Source organism: Mandrillus leucophaeus, unplaced genomic scaffold, assembly GCF_000951045.1.
Source record: "Mandrillus leucophaeus isolate KB7577 unplaced genomic scaffold, Mleu.le_1.0 Scaffold69, whole genome shotgun sequence".
Taxonomy (NCBI): domain Eukaryota; kingdom Metazoa; phylum Chordata; class Mammalia; order Primates; family Cercopithecidae; genus Mandrillus; species Mandrillus leucophaeus.
In genome coordinates, this window is record NW_012107474.1 from 2,672,603 (window position 1) to 2,687,459 (window position 14,857).

The window sequence follows — 14,857 nt, forward strand, 5'->3', positions numbered from 1 at the left end:
GCGGAGCTCTCTCCCGCCTTGAGGCCTGGACTGGCTGATCGCCCGACGTCCGGGCCTCCGAGCCGCTGGCTCCCGGAAGCCGCCTCGAGCGGCGCTGAAAGTTGCCTGGAGCATCCGGGCCTTTTCGATGTGGACACGTTTGCTCCAACTTTGAGCTGTGAATGTCCTGTGTCGAACAAGCTCTGGTACCAGCCTTGCCAGTATTCAGTCACTTATCTAACTTAGGGTCCTAAGCGTTGGTGTTTTATCCACTTAGCCAGCCTCTTGCCTGTTTAAGCGACCACGGGGCCGGCAATAAGGACATATGACAAGGAAAAGTATGGTGGAGACTACTGGATTAACTGTCTAACCACAAGAGACGTGATCCGCTCTTAAAATGCAGGTGCTCCTCGATTTACGATGGGATTGCGTTCCGATAAACCCATCATGAATCGAAAATGCCTTTAATGCCCAGATAAACCCATCGTCTAAGTTGAAAACTTGTAAGTCGGTGACTTCTTGAAGACACAGTTCTGATTTAAGGAAAAAAATGTTTCGATTTTTTCCTTAAGGTTGCATGCCTTCCCTAATCAATCGTTAGGTTAAAAGCAAAACATTGAATTTCAGCTTTGTATAATTACCACCTTGGCACGTATTAATTTCCAGTGAGTTGGCTGTAGTTTAGACTAAAGGGAATGTTTTCAGACGTTTGAAGGATAATTCTTACTTTGAAAATCTAAAGACCCAGCATCTGGCTTAATCTCCTCTTCAAGTAGTTATCTTGGCATTCTTCAGTGCCATACAAAGTTAACATGACTTTATGTTTTTAATGATAAACCCCTAAATTTGTCATAGATGTTTTTAGAACCACTTTTTTCAAAAACTATTTAAAATGTTTCTCTTTTCCAGGATGGAGTCTATCTTGTAAAATGTCCTCTTCACACATGGTAGAATCTCCTGTGTTGTTTGGATGAGGAGGCTATATTTCTTTTCTGGCAAAATTTTAAGCCAAAATCTACCAGTTATAGTCACTTCAGAAACATTGAGTGGGGGTCAACTACAGGCCAGTTTCTGGAGACTTAAACATGGGGAAAATTTGGATATTAATCCTTAAGGAACTCACGGTATGATCTTGGCGAATGAATAGACCAGCTCTAGTGGAACAAGAGGCTCTTCTGAGTTTAGGGTGAAGAACTAACACATACAGGACTGGGGCATCCTTAATTTTGCCTTTTCATATTTGCATGTGGCATGACTTCTGTCTTATAAAAGTCTATCTCCCTATGTTTCTGCTATAAGCAACCACATTTCAACCTATTGGGCTATACTGTAAAGATCATGGTTTTAATTCAGAAAAGTTGATTATTTAATCTAGGTGACTTGTGTTTTCTTTTCAGGGAGACGTGGGGTTTTAGCTTCCAGGAAACAGGATCAACTCCTAAAAAATGAAGCTGCTGGTTCCTATTAACTTTGTTTTAATTATTATTTAAGCTAAGAATAGAATATGGGTCTCTACCAGTTAAAAAATATTCAGCTTATGTTTGAAGTTATAGATGTTTTCTAGATTCAAGCATATCCTAATAGCTTGTCTGTGGTTTAATTGTATGGAATAACTGGATATTAATTGCTGAGGCCCAGGTCTTGCCCATTCTGAGGTAGTTTTTAAATAAACTTTCTTTATTTTTAGATGACTTCCTAAAGATATGCTATTGTCTAATCAAGTTAGATAATCTCAAGACCGATAAGTTTACAAATATATATGATCACTTTCCTCTCCTGATAAATTCAGACTTTCCCATCTTTACTGCTACCTGATAAATCAGTGGCTAGTCAGTCTTCATAGTCCATCAAATGTCACTGAGGTTGAGGCCCTTCGATCTTAACTCTGGATTGACTGTTTAAAACATAATGGCACTTGGTAAAAAAGAAAAAAATTGAATTTGAATGGAGTCTGTCCAGTAAGATGTCCTAATTCATCAGAGATCAGCTTCCCTCCCTGACGTTGCTGGCACATCGGCATGATTGCTGGTTCCATTGGCTATGGATCTGGATTGTCAGCGTATTTGAACAGTATTAAGGAAGGGTTTTGCAATAGAGACAGAAGGTGACGTTAGGTGATTCCTAAGGTGGGGTTTGGTCAGTCCCCTAATAGCTTGTTTTCAGTGTATTGAGACCAGGAGAATTGATTTACTTCAGACCTATTTTTTGAAACTCCCTGTTGGTCTGGTGTCATGGGTTTAGAGAGATTCTCAACTTCGTTTTCCATTTTCCTTAGATAATGATAGCACTTCATGAGCACCATATGTGAAGCACACATACGCTCTGACTCTCCCAACAGTGCCACATTGGCGTTGTCATCATTTACAGATGACATCTGAGAGCTAGGGTGACTTGCTCAAGCCCAAGCAGCTGGTAGCAGAGTTGGGATCTTAACCCTCACTACACCAGTGTTTTCAAGAGAGAACTTCATCGTGGAGAACTAGAGAACATTTAGTTAAGTTTAGGCTAAAGTTATATTTCGTTTTAGACTAATTTAGTACTCCCTTTAAGAAAAAAACAGAACAGCTGTGCAGTTAGGAATGTGGAGGGGATTTGAATGAGGAGGAGGCAGGTTCCAGTTAGAACAGTCTTTGTTGAACGGGTGCTGTGTTTGAAGAAGGGGAAGTTGAAGTTAAGTTATCCTAAAATACAGCAAGGAAGAGGAGGTGCTTAATACCACGGAAAAAAGTCTGTGTCATGTTTCGGAAAGGTTGAAAGTAATTTGATAGTACATGTCATGCTGCTGACATATTTCCATGTGTTTGATATCTTCCCAGCAAAATAATCAGCTCTTATTTTCCCTTACAGAGTCAACTGTTCATTTTATTTCAAAATTGGAGCATGTCGTCATGGAGACAGGTGCTCTCGGTTGCACAATAAACCGACGTTTAGCCAGGTTTGTTTGCCCTTTGTTTTTTTTTTATGTAAATTATAAAAACTTCATGTTCTTTTCAAAGACAGTTAATTTCTACATTTTTTCTCTAGTGGTTGCATTTTCCATTTGTGTTAATAAGTGTGTTCTTCTATTTAATGAGAGTGAGGCAGGTGAGCCACTTCCAGTGGAAGGCCTGAAGCCACCACTCCTTGTTTTTATCATTAGAGAAACTTTAAAAGTTAGTTTTTGATGTTCGTGTGTTGGCTGTGCCTGATATTTGCTGCCCTGCCATCTTCCCTACCCCCTGTAATGGACATGGGTCCAGAGGGGGTGGCCATGCCAGCCTTGGCTTAGCCTCTTCCAGGCACCAGTGGACACGGAGTGGGCTTTCTGCTCTTTGCTGTCTCCAGGCAATAGAGGTGATGGAGCCACCTTAAAAGCTGGCATGATTGTCACCAGGCCCGTCTTGCTGCTCCAGTTTCCCTAGCTACGTCCTCACTTTCCCACCACTAGTTGAGGAAACAGCGAGTTGTGTCGTGTCATGGAAACATGAAAAATGAAACTGGAAGGTAGAAAGTGGGCCGTAAACTACTCATAGCAGGTCTGTTAAGTTAGTTGAGGAGTGTCTGTTATCTTGGGCTTGGATCTGCTCTGAGTTCAGTTCAATCAAAAGTTGTGATTTTTGATAGTTTTATTTTTGGTTAATTGAAGAAAAGGCAAAGGTTTGTACACTATAAAGGATCTCTTATGGATTAAAGGGAGAAGGCACCTCTAATAGGAGCAGAAAACTTGTGCCCAAGTTGATGAGAAAACCTGAAATTTGAAAATCTGTGCCCACATCTTTCCAGATGGAGAGATGGGGAGCTCCTTCTAACCCAGCCTTGAAGTCTAAATGTGCAGCCTCTGAGCTGTTGAGTAGCTATAGTGTGTGGCCCCCGGGAGCTGCCAGCTCTGCCTCTGAGCTCACATCTGCCTCAGAGCTCACATCTGTCTGTATACATGTTCTGTCAGCATTTAAGAAAGTCTACCACGTGGTGGAAGTGAGCTGGGAGAAGGAAACGTGGGTTTTTTCTGGTTGAAGCCCATGGATGACCCCATAGCACACGGCGTTTTTAGAAGGGAAGAGGATGATGTCTTTTCCTTCCATCATCCTCATTACCAAGTGGTTAGTACAACAGCAGTCTATCTTTTGATAGCTCTGAAAATGTGTTTCTTTTTATGAATTTCAAAATCTTGGAGAAGCAGTTTGAAATTGTTTGCGTATTGTAATTGGGTTTTCCTTAATGTTTTGATTTATGAACCGCGTCTCCGCTAACTAAACCAGTGGCCGTGGATCGTGCTATAACCAAGCATCTCAGGTGCTCACCCAGTGCTTTGATTCTGGGGAGTGTCCCAAGTGTTGGGCCGAGAGAAATCAACTGTTCCCTATTCTAAAAGTTGTCTTTAATCTGGCTGGAGGCACTTTCTTTATGTTTTTCTGGATCATAGATCACCTGAGCGTGTGAAATGTAGTTAATTTAGGCGCTCCACATCAGTGGTGGGGAGAGCCCATTGGAGCTCGATGGGGTCAGTAGTATGTGTCAGCTTAAGCATCCTAGTTTGATGTGTGGGTTGGTTTGGGTTGGTTTTAGGCAATCCTAGCCACCGCTGGCTTTCCCATTAGACTGCATTACCTCTTCACGTTAAGCTTCCTTTATTAAATAGCCACTGCCAGAATACCTGAGTGAGACCAACTGAATTTTACTGTTGAATAATTGGGCTCAGTTTAGCTTTTCATCAGAGTTGTCATGCTACGGTCATTTCAGTTCAAAGCTGAGTCAGGTCAGCTTTGGGAGGCTTCCCAGGCTTGAGTTCAGTTGACTCAGGGCAGTACTTGACGGCTTAGGGGAGAGATGGGGCCCTGATGCAGGTGCCTGTTTGAGTCTGAGTGGTTCAGTGTGGACAGTTGGTCAGACCTCCCTGTTAGGTGGGCTTCCCAGCTGCACACCTTTGACTGAGGGACTCTTCATAACAACCACTCCCCTTTAAACAGGGCTAGAACTGGAGCTGGCTGGTTTTGCAAAACCACCACTTACAAAACTGCTTCACATGGATATTGTTGAGACTAAAAATTCATTTTTCTAAATCATGCGAGTGATTGCTTTAGCTTGTAAATCATAATTCAGGGTGGGTTTTTTTTATAAGCTGCTTACAGTGATATGGACATTAAGATTCATGTAATATATTAGCCTACTAACTTAAACATGGTTTGTTTTTTCAGACAACTTGATTTTAAGAAGAACGGTACAGTGTAAGGTTTCAAGTCTGCCTGATCCAGTTTAAAGCACAAGGGCTAAAAGGATTTTTTTTCCTTAAAAGAAGGATCGGAAAAGAGCAAATGTTTTAAGCTATTGTATTATGTAAACAGAGATCCCACCAAGAAAGTGTAAATCAGAGCCGGGTGTCCATGACAGTTGACAAACCTGTTTGGTGTGCCTGTTTTGCTAGGAGACCAGAGAACTTGATGTACTGCAGACAGCTGAGTGACACATTTGGTTTTCAAAAATCTTGTGTGAGGAATATGATTATCATGTGAATTTTTCCACATATTGGTGTCTGCTAGCTTGAAGGACAAGAAAATGTTACTATTCTATTATTTATCTTGCATTAAACACTTTAACATTGAAAACGTGGGACTACTCAAAACGATACAGTTCCTTCTTGGTTGCTGGCTGACTTGACCCAAGTCACTGCTCAAACTCTGTTTTCATAATATGATGGTTTTGGTGTACTCTTCAGAAGACAAGTGTCTGACTTGCGGGAAAAAAACAAACGTTTAGCCATTTGCAAACAAATTGTCTCTTTGCAATTGTCTAATATATGCACAGCAGCCAGTAGAATTCCCCTTTTTATTTTTTTTTCCCCGCAGACCATCTTGATTCAAAACATCTATCGTAATCCCCAAAACAGTGCACAGACGGCTGACGGCTCACACTGTAAGTCCCACAGTTGGAGAAATTTTTTTAAAACAATGGTGTTAAAGAGCCCACTCTTAATTGAGACAAATAATGTTGGCTTCTGAGCTGCTGACATAGAGCTGTTGCAAACAGGACAAGGTGCTGGAACTCCTTGGCGCACACAGCAAGAACTTGATACTTGGCCACGTTCAGGAGGCTTTTCCCTTCTAGGGAAGGTCACTGGCCCGGCCACCTCCATTGATTGACATTTGTCATGAGAGCAGGTCCGTCCATGTGAAATGAATTTGAACATTTTGAGCCGTTCATTGGTCTTCACAGTGACTGAACCCCTGGCCTTTATTAAGTTCTTTCTGTAAAATTAAAACTCTTAGGAATATTAAGGAATCAATAAGGTAAGTTGCCCAATAAGTGTGGGTTTTATTTCACCATTATAATTTTTCCTCCAGGAAGTGGAGATTTCATGATATGTAACAATTGTATTTCTCTAATACAGTAATTTTTTCCATCAGTTTATGTAAGCATTATTCTTTCTGAGCTCATTAAAAATTTTCTGTCACATCTGAGAACATTTTGGTGCTAGCCTGGCAAACTATTTGTGCTTTTACCTGAATTGGAATTTTGAAAAAAGGAGAGTTTTCACGTTCTGTAAGCAGAAGTACAAGATTGGCATATCATGAGACCTCTGTTAGACTGCAGTGTTAGGGATTTCAAGACAGCCACCAACTAAGAAAACGCCTCTGCTTCTCAAGAAAATAACTTGCTCTTTTTTCAGCACTGAATCTCAACTGAAGCACTTGCCAGAGGCAGCCGGTTAAGTGTTTACCTTTAATTTTCCATAATATAAAGTTGTTGCGTTTTGTATTTCAGACCATTGCCCTCTTGAACATTTACCGTAACCCTCAAAACTCTTCCCAGTCTGCTGACGGTTTGCGCTGTAAGTTCATACAAGTTCCTTCCCCGGTTCCCTGGGCTTGCGTGTCAGAGCTCAGCGTCCACTCCATCTGGTCTGCCGTGCTAGTGTCAAGGACCACGTTTCACTAGAGGTGGCAAGGAGCTTTTGTCCCACTGACCCCACGGAAACCTCTGTTGGAGATTTGAACTCCCACCGTGTGTTAAGGGAAAAAGTAACTGGAAAGGGTGCCCTTTAAAACAGTCTGGAGCTGGGCCAGGCGCGGTGGCTCACGCCTGTAATCCCAGCGCTTTGGGAGGCCGAGGCGGGTGGATCATGAGGTCAGGAGTTCAAGACCATTCTGACCAACATGGTGAAACCCCATCGCTACTAAAAGTACAAAAATTAGCTGGGCATGGTGGCGGATGCCTGTAATCCCAGCTTCTAGGGAGGCTGAGGCAGAGAATTGCTTGAACCCGGAAGGCAGAGGTTGCAGTGAACTGAGATCGTGCCACTGCCCTCCAGCCTGGGCAACAGAGCGAGACTCCGTCTCTAAAAAAAAGTCTGGAGCTGCTGCTCCCCACTCCTCCTTTACTTTGGCCGTCATCCTAGAGGGAACGTACTGGAATTAAACGTCGAGTCATATTCTTCCCTCTTAAGAGCAACAATATTTGAATGTTTCTCTCACTTTCTGGAATTTTAAAAAGCAAACTTTTGAAGTTACTTTTTGAGATTTTATTTCTCATTAGCCATTTTTTCCTGAACTCCATTTTGGAGTGCACCCTTTAGTTGTGAGGGCATTGTTCTGAGAGCGTTCCCCAAATGAGGGTCTGCAGCTTGCGTTGACCCCTGAGTTCCTCACCCACCAGCCCCGTGCTGACCCGTCTAACCCATGTAGGGGTGCTCCACTCACATAGGCCCTTGGCAGAAAAGATTGTCCGTTCTGCCCACACACTGCCTGGATACAGTCTCCAACTCTAGGAGATGGAATTGGTTTGCTCCATTTAGAAATAGATCGAAATTGGGCATTCAGTAGATACTACCAGTTTCTTCCTGTGCTGGGAAATATTAAATTTAGGTTGTGAATGTTTACTTAATGATAATTTTTAGAGAAGGAGATACAGATGAGTATGATTGGAAAGTTCAGAAAACTAAAATTTGATTTTTACAGCCATCCAACTATAGAATCATTGGAATTCAGTCATTTATGGATAAATTAAAATGAACACCTGGACTCTTGTTAAAATCAAAAAGTCCAAACCAAAGACAGACACTTCCCATTCACCATTCTGTTTTAAAGCAGTAAAAATCCAAGTACCCTTGGATATCTACAAGCCTAAATTGTGTACACCCTCGAACCAGAGCCCCTCAGTTAATAGGGTGACCGACACAGGGTAGATGATCCCGGGGACATCCCCTCTCGAGCTGGCCCTGCACTGGGAGGCCTCGGGGTTGTGCTTCCTTGCGCACAGTGGTGCACATTTCTATGTGTGGATGAGATTTTCTCGTCAACTTTTCCTGCCAACACACTAAATGCTTTTCAGTGCTAATACTGACCTGATAGTAGAGATTTCTTTCCCTGAGTCGAATGGTAGCAGGATTTACTTGGTAACCCTTGGTTTAAAATACCTGTTTTTTTTTGTTTGTTTGTTTTCTTTTGTTTTTAAGGAAATAAGATCAATAGGTGGAGGGAAATGTTTCTATATGCACTTATTAAATAATTTTTGTTAACAATCCTGCCCTGGGATAAAAATGAATGGAAGTAGATGACTAAGTAACAGTAATTAATTCTTTGCCCTGATCGTTTATTTGGGGACTGTGTATGCTTTATTGACAATAGAATGTTGTATTAGTTTTCTTTGTGTCTTTATTTGCAGTTCACAGCACTTTTGTTTTGCATATGCTACAAACTAAAAGTTTAGCAATTACCTTATATTCCAATTCTGGGGTCCAGATTGTACAAATTAGATGAAATTCTAATTCGTCATTTTAGGAAGAAATCAGTTATCTAAAATTACTGGCTCTTTTTGACATACCCTTTAGTATGTAGAAAAATAAGCATCAAATGTATGGGTTAAAGTTAACTATCAATCCCAGTTTAAGAAGGATATTTCTGTAAGAAAACTGCTTCATTTTCCAAGTTGTATTTAACATAAGCTGAGTCATAAATAAGTTTTTAATCGTATCTTAATGCACTTGTCTCTGCCTTTTAAGTCACTTTTGATTGAAACATTTTAAGCAGAATAAATATAGCTAATAGTTTAAAATAATCACCACAAAACCGTTTCTCAAAGCTGCTAAAACTTTGAGCATGTAGATATTTTTTTCCTCTTCACATTCTTTGTGATGTGGAAAAGGAAATGAATTTGAAATAGTAAAATCCACCCTTTGGAACAGGCTTCTTTGGCCGTTTATAACTTGATTTCTGCTCAGGGAGGAACGTACATTCCCAGTAGCTTTTCAATTGGGATATCCTGTGATGTGATTGGCAGGCTGTCCGAGTAGTTACACTTAATAAAATTTGGATTTGAAAGCAAAGTAGTTTCCTGGAAGTTCAAAAATAACTAAAACAGCTCCAGATGGGTTAGAAAGTGAACTTAAATCATTCTCAGAATTAGAAAATAAGAAGTTATTTTTTATCTTTAACGACAAAAAGGGGGCCGGGCACGGTGGCTCACACCTGTAATACCAGCACTTTGGGAAGCTGAGGCGAGTGGATCACAAGGTCGAGAGATCAAGACCATCCTGGCCAACATGGTGAAACCCCGTCTCTACTAAAACTACAAAAATTAGCCAAGATCACGCCACTGCACTCCAGCCTGGAGACAGAGCGAGACTGCGTCTCAAAAAAAAAAAAAAGATAAAAAGTTTTGACCAAGCTCAAAGACCCTGGTGCCAGCAGTCAGATGCCCACGTTGGGTGCACGGGCTAAGGGAGCCGACCCAATGTGGAAACCAGTCAGGCTTTTGCCAGCCCCTAGTCTAGCTGATTTGAACATGTTTGTTGATGAACCAGCTCTGTGATTTCTCAGGTTTAGAGAACTCTAGAATTTGAACATAGAATTTGATAGAATGGGCCAGGCGCAGTGGCTCACCCCTGTAATCCCAGCACTGTGGGAGGCTGAAGTGGGCAGATCATGTGAGGTCAGGAGTTTGAGACCAGTCTGGCCAACATGGTGAAACCCTGTCTTTACTAAAAATACAAAAATTAGCCAGGCGTGGTGGTGCGTGCTTGTAGTCCCCACCTGCTTGGGAGGCTGAGGAAGGAGAATTGCTTGAACCCAGGAAGTGGAGGTTGCAGTGAGCCGAGAACACGCCACTGCACTCCAGCCTAGAGTGGACAGAGACTCCATCTCAAAAAAAAAAAAAATTAATTAAATTTGATAGAATGATGTTGGAGATAGAGTGTAAATTTGCAGAATCTACCCATGCAACAGACATGATTTTGCCTAATACATGTGAATTATGAGGAATAAACTGATGAAAATAGTTTGGGAATATAAAACAAGAATGCTTGCGCCGGGCACGGTGGCTCACGCCTGTAATCCCAGCACTTTGGGAGGCTGAGGCAGGTGGATCACGAGGTCAGGAGAGTTCAAGACTAGCCTGGCCAAGATGGTGAAACCCCATCTCTACTAAAAATACAAAAATTAGCTGGGCATGGTGGCGGGTGCCTGTAATTCCACCTACTCGGGAGGCTGAGGCAGAGAATTGCTTGAACCTGGGAGGTGGAGGTTGCAGTGAGCCAAGATTGTGCCACTGCACTTAAGCCTGGGCGACAGTGAGACTGTCTCAAAAAGAAAAAAAAAAGCTTTCATCAGCAAAACATTGTAACATTCCCTTTATTTGAGGGCATCCACAATACTGTAATGTTGAGTGGTAACTATCCTACCGAGTCTTCATGGTTGCTTGGGTTTTAATCACGTCAGGAAGAACTGGAGAGCATACCATGGCTGGCCATCCATAAAAGACTAGTTAGGAGCATCATAAGCTTTTAATCACTGACCCTGCTTTCAGGTTTCATTTTAAACTTATAGAAGAAGGGAAGACATCAGTGTGCTTACTTGGCCTTTACTTTAAATCTTAAAAGGAAGAAAGTTCTAATATTTCTTAGTTTGAGCCCAGGTGTGGTATCTCATGCCTGTAATCACAGCACTTTGGAGGCCAAGACAGGCGGATCACTTGAGGTCAGGAGTTCCAAGACCAGCCTGCCAACATGGTGAAACCCTGTCTCCACTAAAAATAAAAATAAAAGTAAAATTAGCCGGGCCTGGTGGCGGGCACCTGTAGTCCCAGCAACTCTGGAGGCTGAGGCAGGAGAATCGCTTGAACCCGGGAGGTAGAGGTTGCAGTGAGCTGAGATGGTGCCACTGCACTCCAGCCTGGGCAACAGAGCAAGACTGCATCTTGGGGTAAAAAAAAATTGGTAGTTTGAGAGTCACCTTTTTCCTCACACTTTCTGAGAATGTGGCCCTTTTGATGCTGATTAAAGCTGGTTGTGATTTTAACATTTTAGTAGCCAGGATCGAGACTGTCACGGGGGCATTTACAATGTCACCACACTTGACACCATTCACAAGTAGCCATGTGGCTCAGTCTCCTGAGTGCTCCTGCAGAGTGCAGCTCTGCCAGGCTTTTCTCTAGATAATCTCATGTGTGTTACTGTAGCGGTTTGAGTTTAAGCACAAGAGTTCACTCAGTTAACATGTTCTAACCAGCAAGATTTCTGTTGTTTCCAGGTGCCGTGAGCGATGTTGAGATGCAGGAACACTATGATGAATTTTTTGAGGTGAGAGAATTGACCTCTGTAACTGATACACCTGTTGACCTTCTGTATCTGTCTGGAAGGATTTAATATTTTCTCCGCTAGTAAACATACATGAGTTATATCTAATGACACTTTTTAATGTATAACGAGTCTTAAACCACTGTGATCTCCCTTCAGGAGGTTTTTACAGAAATGGAGGAGAAGTATGGGGAAGTTGAGGAGATGAACGTCTGTGACAACCTGGGAGACCACCTGGTGGGGAACGTGTACGTCAAGGTAGGAGCCAGGGCAAGACGGCAGTGTGGCTGCTTAGTGTGCCGGGGCCGAGGCCAACAGGCGAGAGCGAGATGGCGGTGTGGCCGCTTAGTGTGCAGGGCCAAGGCTGACAGGCAAGGATGAGGTGCCTGCCGCTGTGCACCTTGAGATCCTGGATGCTGGGGTGCACAGCAGGGCTCGGGTGCACTGGCTCAGCGCCTACCCGCTGTGTCGTGTATGGCAGTGGCCGGCCTGCACATGCACCCAGCCAGCAGAACTGAAGGACGGATGGTACACCACGGCCATCATTATTCCAGTGTAGAATATTTAGTACCTGTTGGTTGGAAGCTGTTTGGACTAAGGAAAAGTTAGGTTTACTCACATGTTTGGTTTCTTTTTCTTTTTTAGTGAATAAAACTTTGCTTACATAGCCATATTTGCTCCCTTAACCAGTTGAATTTGAAAATGAAAGCAACATTTGGCTAAATCTTAGACTATCTTGACGTTACTCTCATTGCAAATTTTACATTTTCCTATAATACTATAATATTTTAAAATTATCCTATAATACTATTTCACCTTATCCCTGAGTGTGTACATCTCTCTGATACATACTTGGATCAGTAACTGAGAAAGTGTCATTAAAGCGTGGATGGCAAGCACTTTTGTTTTTGTCTTTTCAGTTTCGCCGTGAGGAAGATGCGGAAAAGGCTGTGATTGACTTGAATAACCGTTGGTTTAATGGACAGCCGATCCATGCCGAGCTGTCACCCGTGACGGACTTCAGAGAAGCCTGCTGCCGTCAATATGAGATGGGGTGAGTGAGGAGCGACCAGTGACGTGGTGACTGAGGGCAGTCCGGGGCTGTGTGCACACAAGGTAGTAAGTGTCTCCTTCCAACCCACAGAGAATGCACACGAGGCGGCTTCTGCAACTTCATGCATTTGAAGCCCATTTCCAGAGAGCTGCGGCGGGAGCTGTATGGGCGCCGTCGCAAGAAGTGAGTATCCTGTGCCCATCGTTAAGCTCGGTGGCTTCTTTCTCCCCTCACACCCCCTCTTCCAAAAAAAAAAAATGTGGCATAGGTGTCATTTCTGTTTTTCAAAAGGCAGTTGCTTAGAACATAATACATATTTAAAAATATCCTCTTTGGAGAAGAATATTCACCTGCACCCAGGTAACTTCATTATCCAGCTTCTCAAGTAGAGGACAGACCTTAGTAACCAAGCGAGAGGGCGGTTAGCTGGGAGGCCACAGACATGAGGCTCGTGGAGAAAGTGACATGCAGTTTATTCTCCCAGATATTACGAAGAAGAAGAAGACTAGATGTTGTGACCTCCTTTAGATCAGGGATGGCTTCCCTGGGACACATTGGAAGAAGAATTGTCTTGGGCCACACATAAAATACAGTAATGATCGCTGATAACTTTTTTTTAAATCACAAAAAAATCTCATAATGGTTTCAGCAAGTTGATGAATTTGTGTTGGGCCGCAGGTCGGAAAAGCTTTTGCTTTAAATATTTCACGTCCATTGGGGTTTCTTTTGGTTTTGTTGGTTGGTTTTAGGGCGTTTCATTATGTCTTGGGATCGGCGGCATTCTCCCTTCAGGACACTGGCAGAATCAGGCCCAGTGGTCACATTGGTCTGATCCTGCATTTAAATGCCCGACAGCCAGGTCACAGAGCAGAGAAAATCAAGATGTCAGAGTCGAACCGACTTGAGTCCTGAGTCTGGAGAGGTTCTCATCCCTCTTCTGTTAAACCTGGATTAGGAAATAGATGGGTGGTGATTGTTTTATGGTCAGCATTAAAGAAGCATAAAAGAAAAACAGCCCTGCTCTCCCCAACCCAAAAACCGGCCTGATGGACACAGTAGCTCTGAGCGCCTGCAGCGTGGGGTCAGTGAGGGTTGAAGATGGGATATGTCCAGCTCATTTTCATTATGATTTCCTGTGATCCTTTGAGTCGGTTCTAGAAGAAGACACAAGGTGGAGGGTATACACCTGTTCGTTTCTAAGCTGCATGTTGTTTTCTCCTGTTAACACCTGAAGTCAGGGCTCCTCTCGGTCACGACGTGCAGTCTCCTCAGCAGCGCTTTTCTTTATCAGTGCTGTTGACGTGAGGAGATGCGTGGCATTTCGAAGCGTGAGTTGTGGCTGTGTGTTGCATGCTCTGGTTTGGATGGCATGGTTTTGTTTCTTTTCCTTGGTTGCAGGCATAGATCAAGATCCCGATCCCGGGAGCGTCGTTCTCGGTCTAGAGACCGTGGTCGTGGCGGTGGCGGTGGCGGAGGTGGAGGCGGCGGCGGACGGGAGCGTGACAGGAGGCGGTCGAGAGATCGCGAAAGATCTGGGCGATTCTGAGCCATGCCATTTTTACCTTATGTCTGCTAGAAAGTGTTGTAGTTGATTGACCAAACCAGTTCATAAGGGGAATTTTTTTTAAAAAACAACAAAAAAAAAAACATACAAAGATGGGTTTCTGAATAAAATTTGTAGTGATAACAGTATTCGTGGTGTAACTTATTTCTTGTGGAAGTTCTTTAAATTTCTCTCTATAAATCTGCTAGTCATCTTGGAGGTAAAGATTAATATTCATCTGCCACTTTGAATGGAATCGTGTTTTTTATCTTAGGGCATGAACTAAAACACATACCAGGTGAGGGGAACATTCTTGTTATCCACATGTTAACAAATAATCCAGAATTTCTCGAAGCTGTCCTAGAAAGGCTTGTGAGGTCTCTTTTGTAACTAGTTAATGAAGTGCTTAGCTGCAATCAGTAGGCACACTGTAGACTGCACTGATGTTGGGAAGAAGGCTGATCCTGTGATGAGACAGTGGGTGGGCCCGACCCATGTTACCTTCTCGTTCCTGCGAGTTTGTGTCAAGAACCCAGTGCGTTCCTGGGAGGCGCGTGGGAGGGAGCGTGGATGCCCGTGCGGCACACCGAGGGCCGGTGGTCTGTGTCCGTGTTTCCTTATGCGGATGGCTGTGGGGCACAGAAGCCTGCGGTGCAGATCTGCCGTTAGCCTTTAAACACTCTGTCTGGTGTTACTTTCCCCAAGCCACTCGGGTGGCGCGTGCTGGTGGTGTGAC

General features: G+C 43.2%; 1 protein-coding gene across 4 annotated transcripts; it reads left to right on the forward strand.

Annotated features, from left to right (window-relative positions):
* Positions 1 to 2,751: 2,751 nt before the first annotated feature.
* LOC105555555 (splicing factor U2AF 35 kDa subunit) lies at positions 2,752 to 14,270 on the forward strand. 4 transcript variants are annotated; one of them, XM_012002545.1, is made up of 8 exons: positions 2,752 to 2,914; positions 5,802 to 5,868; positions 6,718 to 6,784; positions 11,478 to 11,527; positions 11,684 to 11,782; positions 12,445 to 12,578; positions 12,669 to 12,761; positions 13,977 to 14,270. In XM_012002545.1, the coding sequence occupies exons 4-8, from the start codon at positions 11,498 to 11,500 to the stop codon at positions 14,122 to 14,124; spliced, it is 504 nt and encodes a 167-aa protein (XP_011857935.1). In that variant the 5' UTR covers positions 2,752 to 2,914; positions 5,802 to 5,868; positions 6,718 to 6,784; positions 11,478 to 11,497; the 3' UTR covers positions 14,125 to 14,270. The 4 variants fall into 4 exon arrangements, with proteins under 4 accessions (XP_011857935.1, XP_011857934.1, XP_011857932.1 ...); XM_012002544.1 differs by lacking the exon at positions 5,802 to 5,868 and having other exon boundaries at positions 2,823 to 2,914; XM_012002542.1 differs by lacking the exon at positions 6,718 to 6,784 and having other exon boundaries at positions 2,833 to 2,918.
* The last annotated feature ends 587 nt before the right edge of the window (positions 14,271 to 14,857 follow it).

Coding starts and splice junctions, on each gene's coding strand:
- LOC105555555 (XM_012002542.1), top strand. CDS start 2,868: ATGGAGACAGGTGCTCTCGGTTGCACAATAAACCGACGTTTAGCCAGG. Junction 2,919..5,801: donor ACCGACGTTTAGCCAGGTTT/GTTTGCCCTTTG, acceptor TTTTCCCCGCAG/ACCATCTTGATTCAAAACAT. Junction 11,783..12,444: donor TGGGGAACGTGTACGTCAAG/GTAGGAGCCAGG, acceptor TTGTCTTTTCAG/TTTCGCCGTGAGGAAGATGC.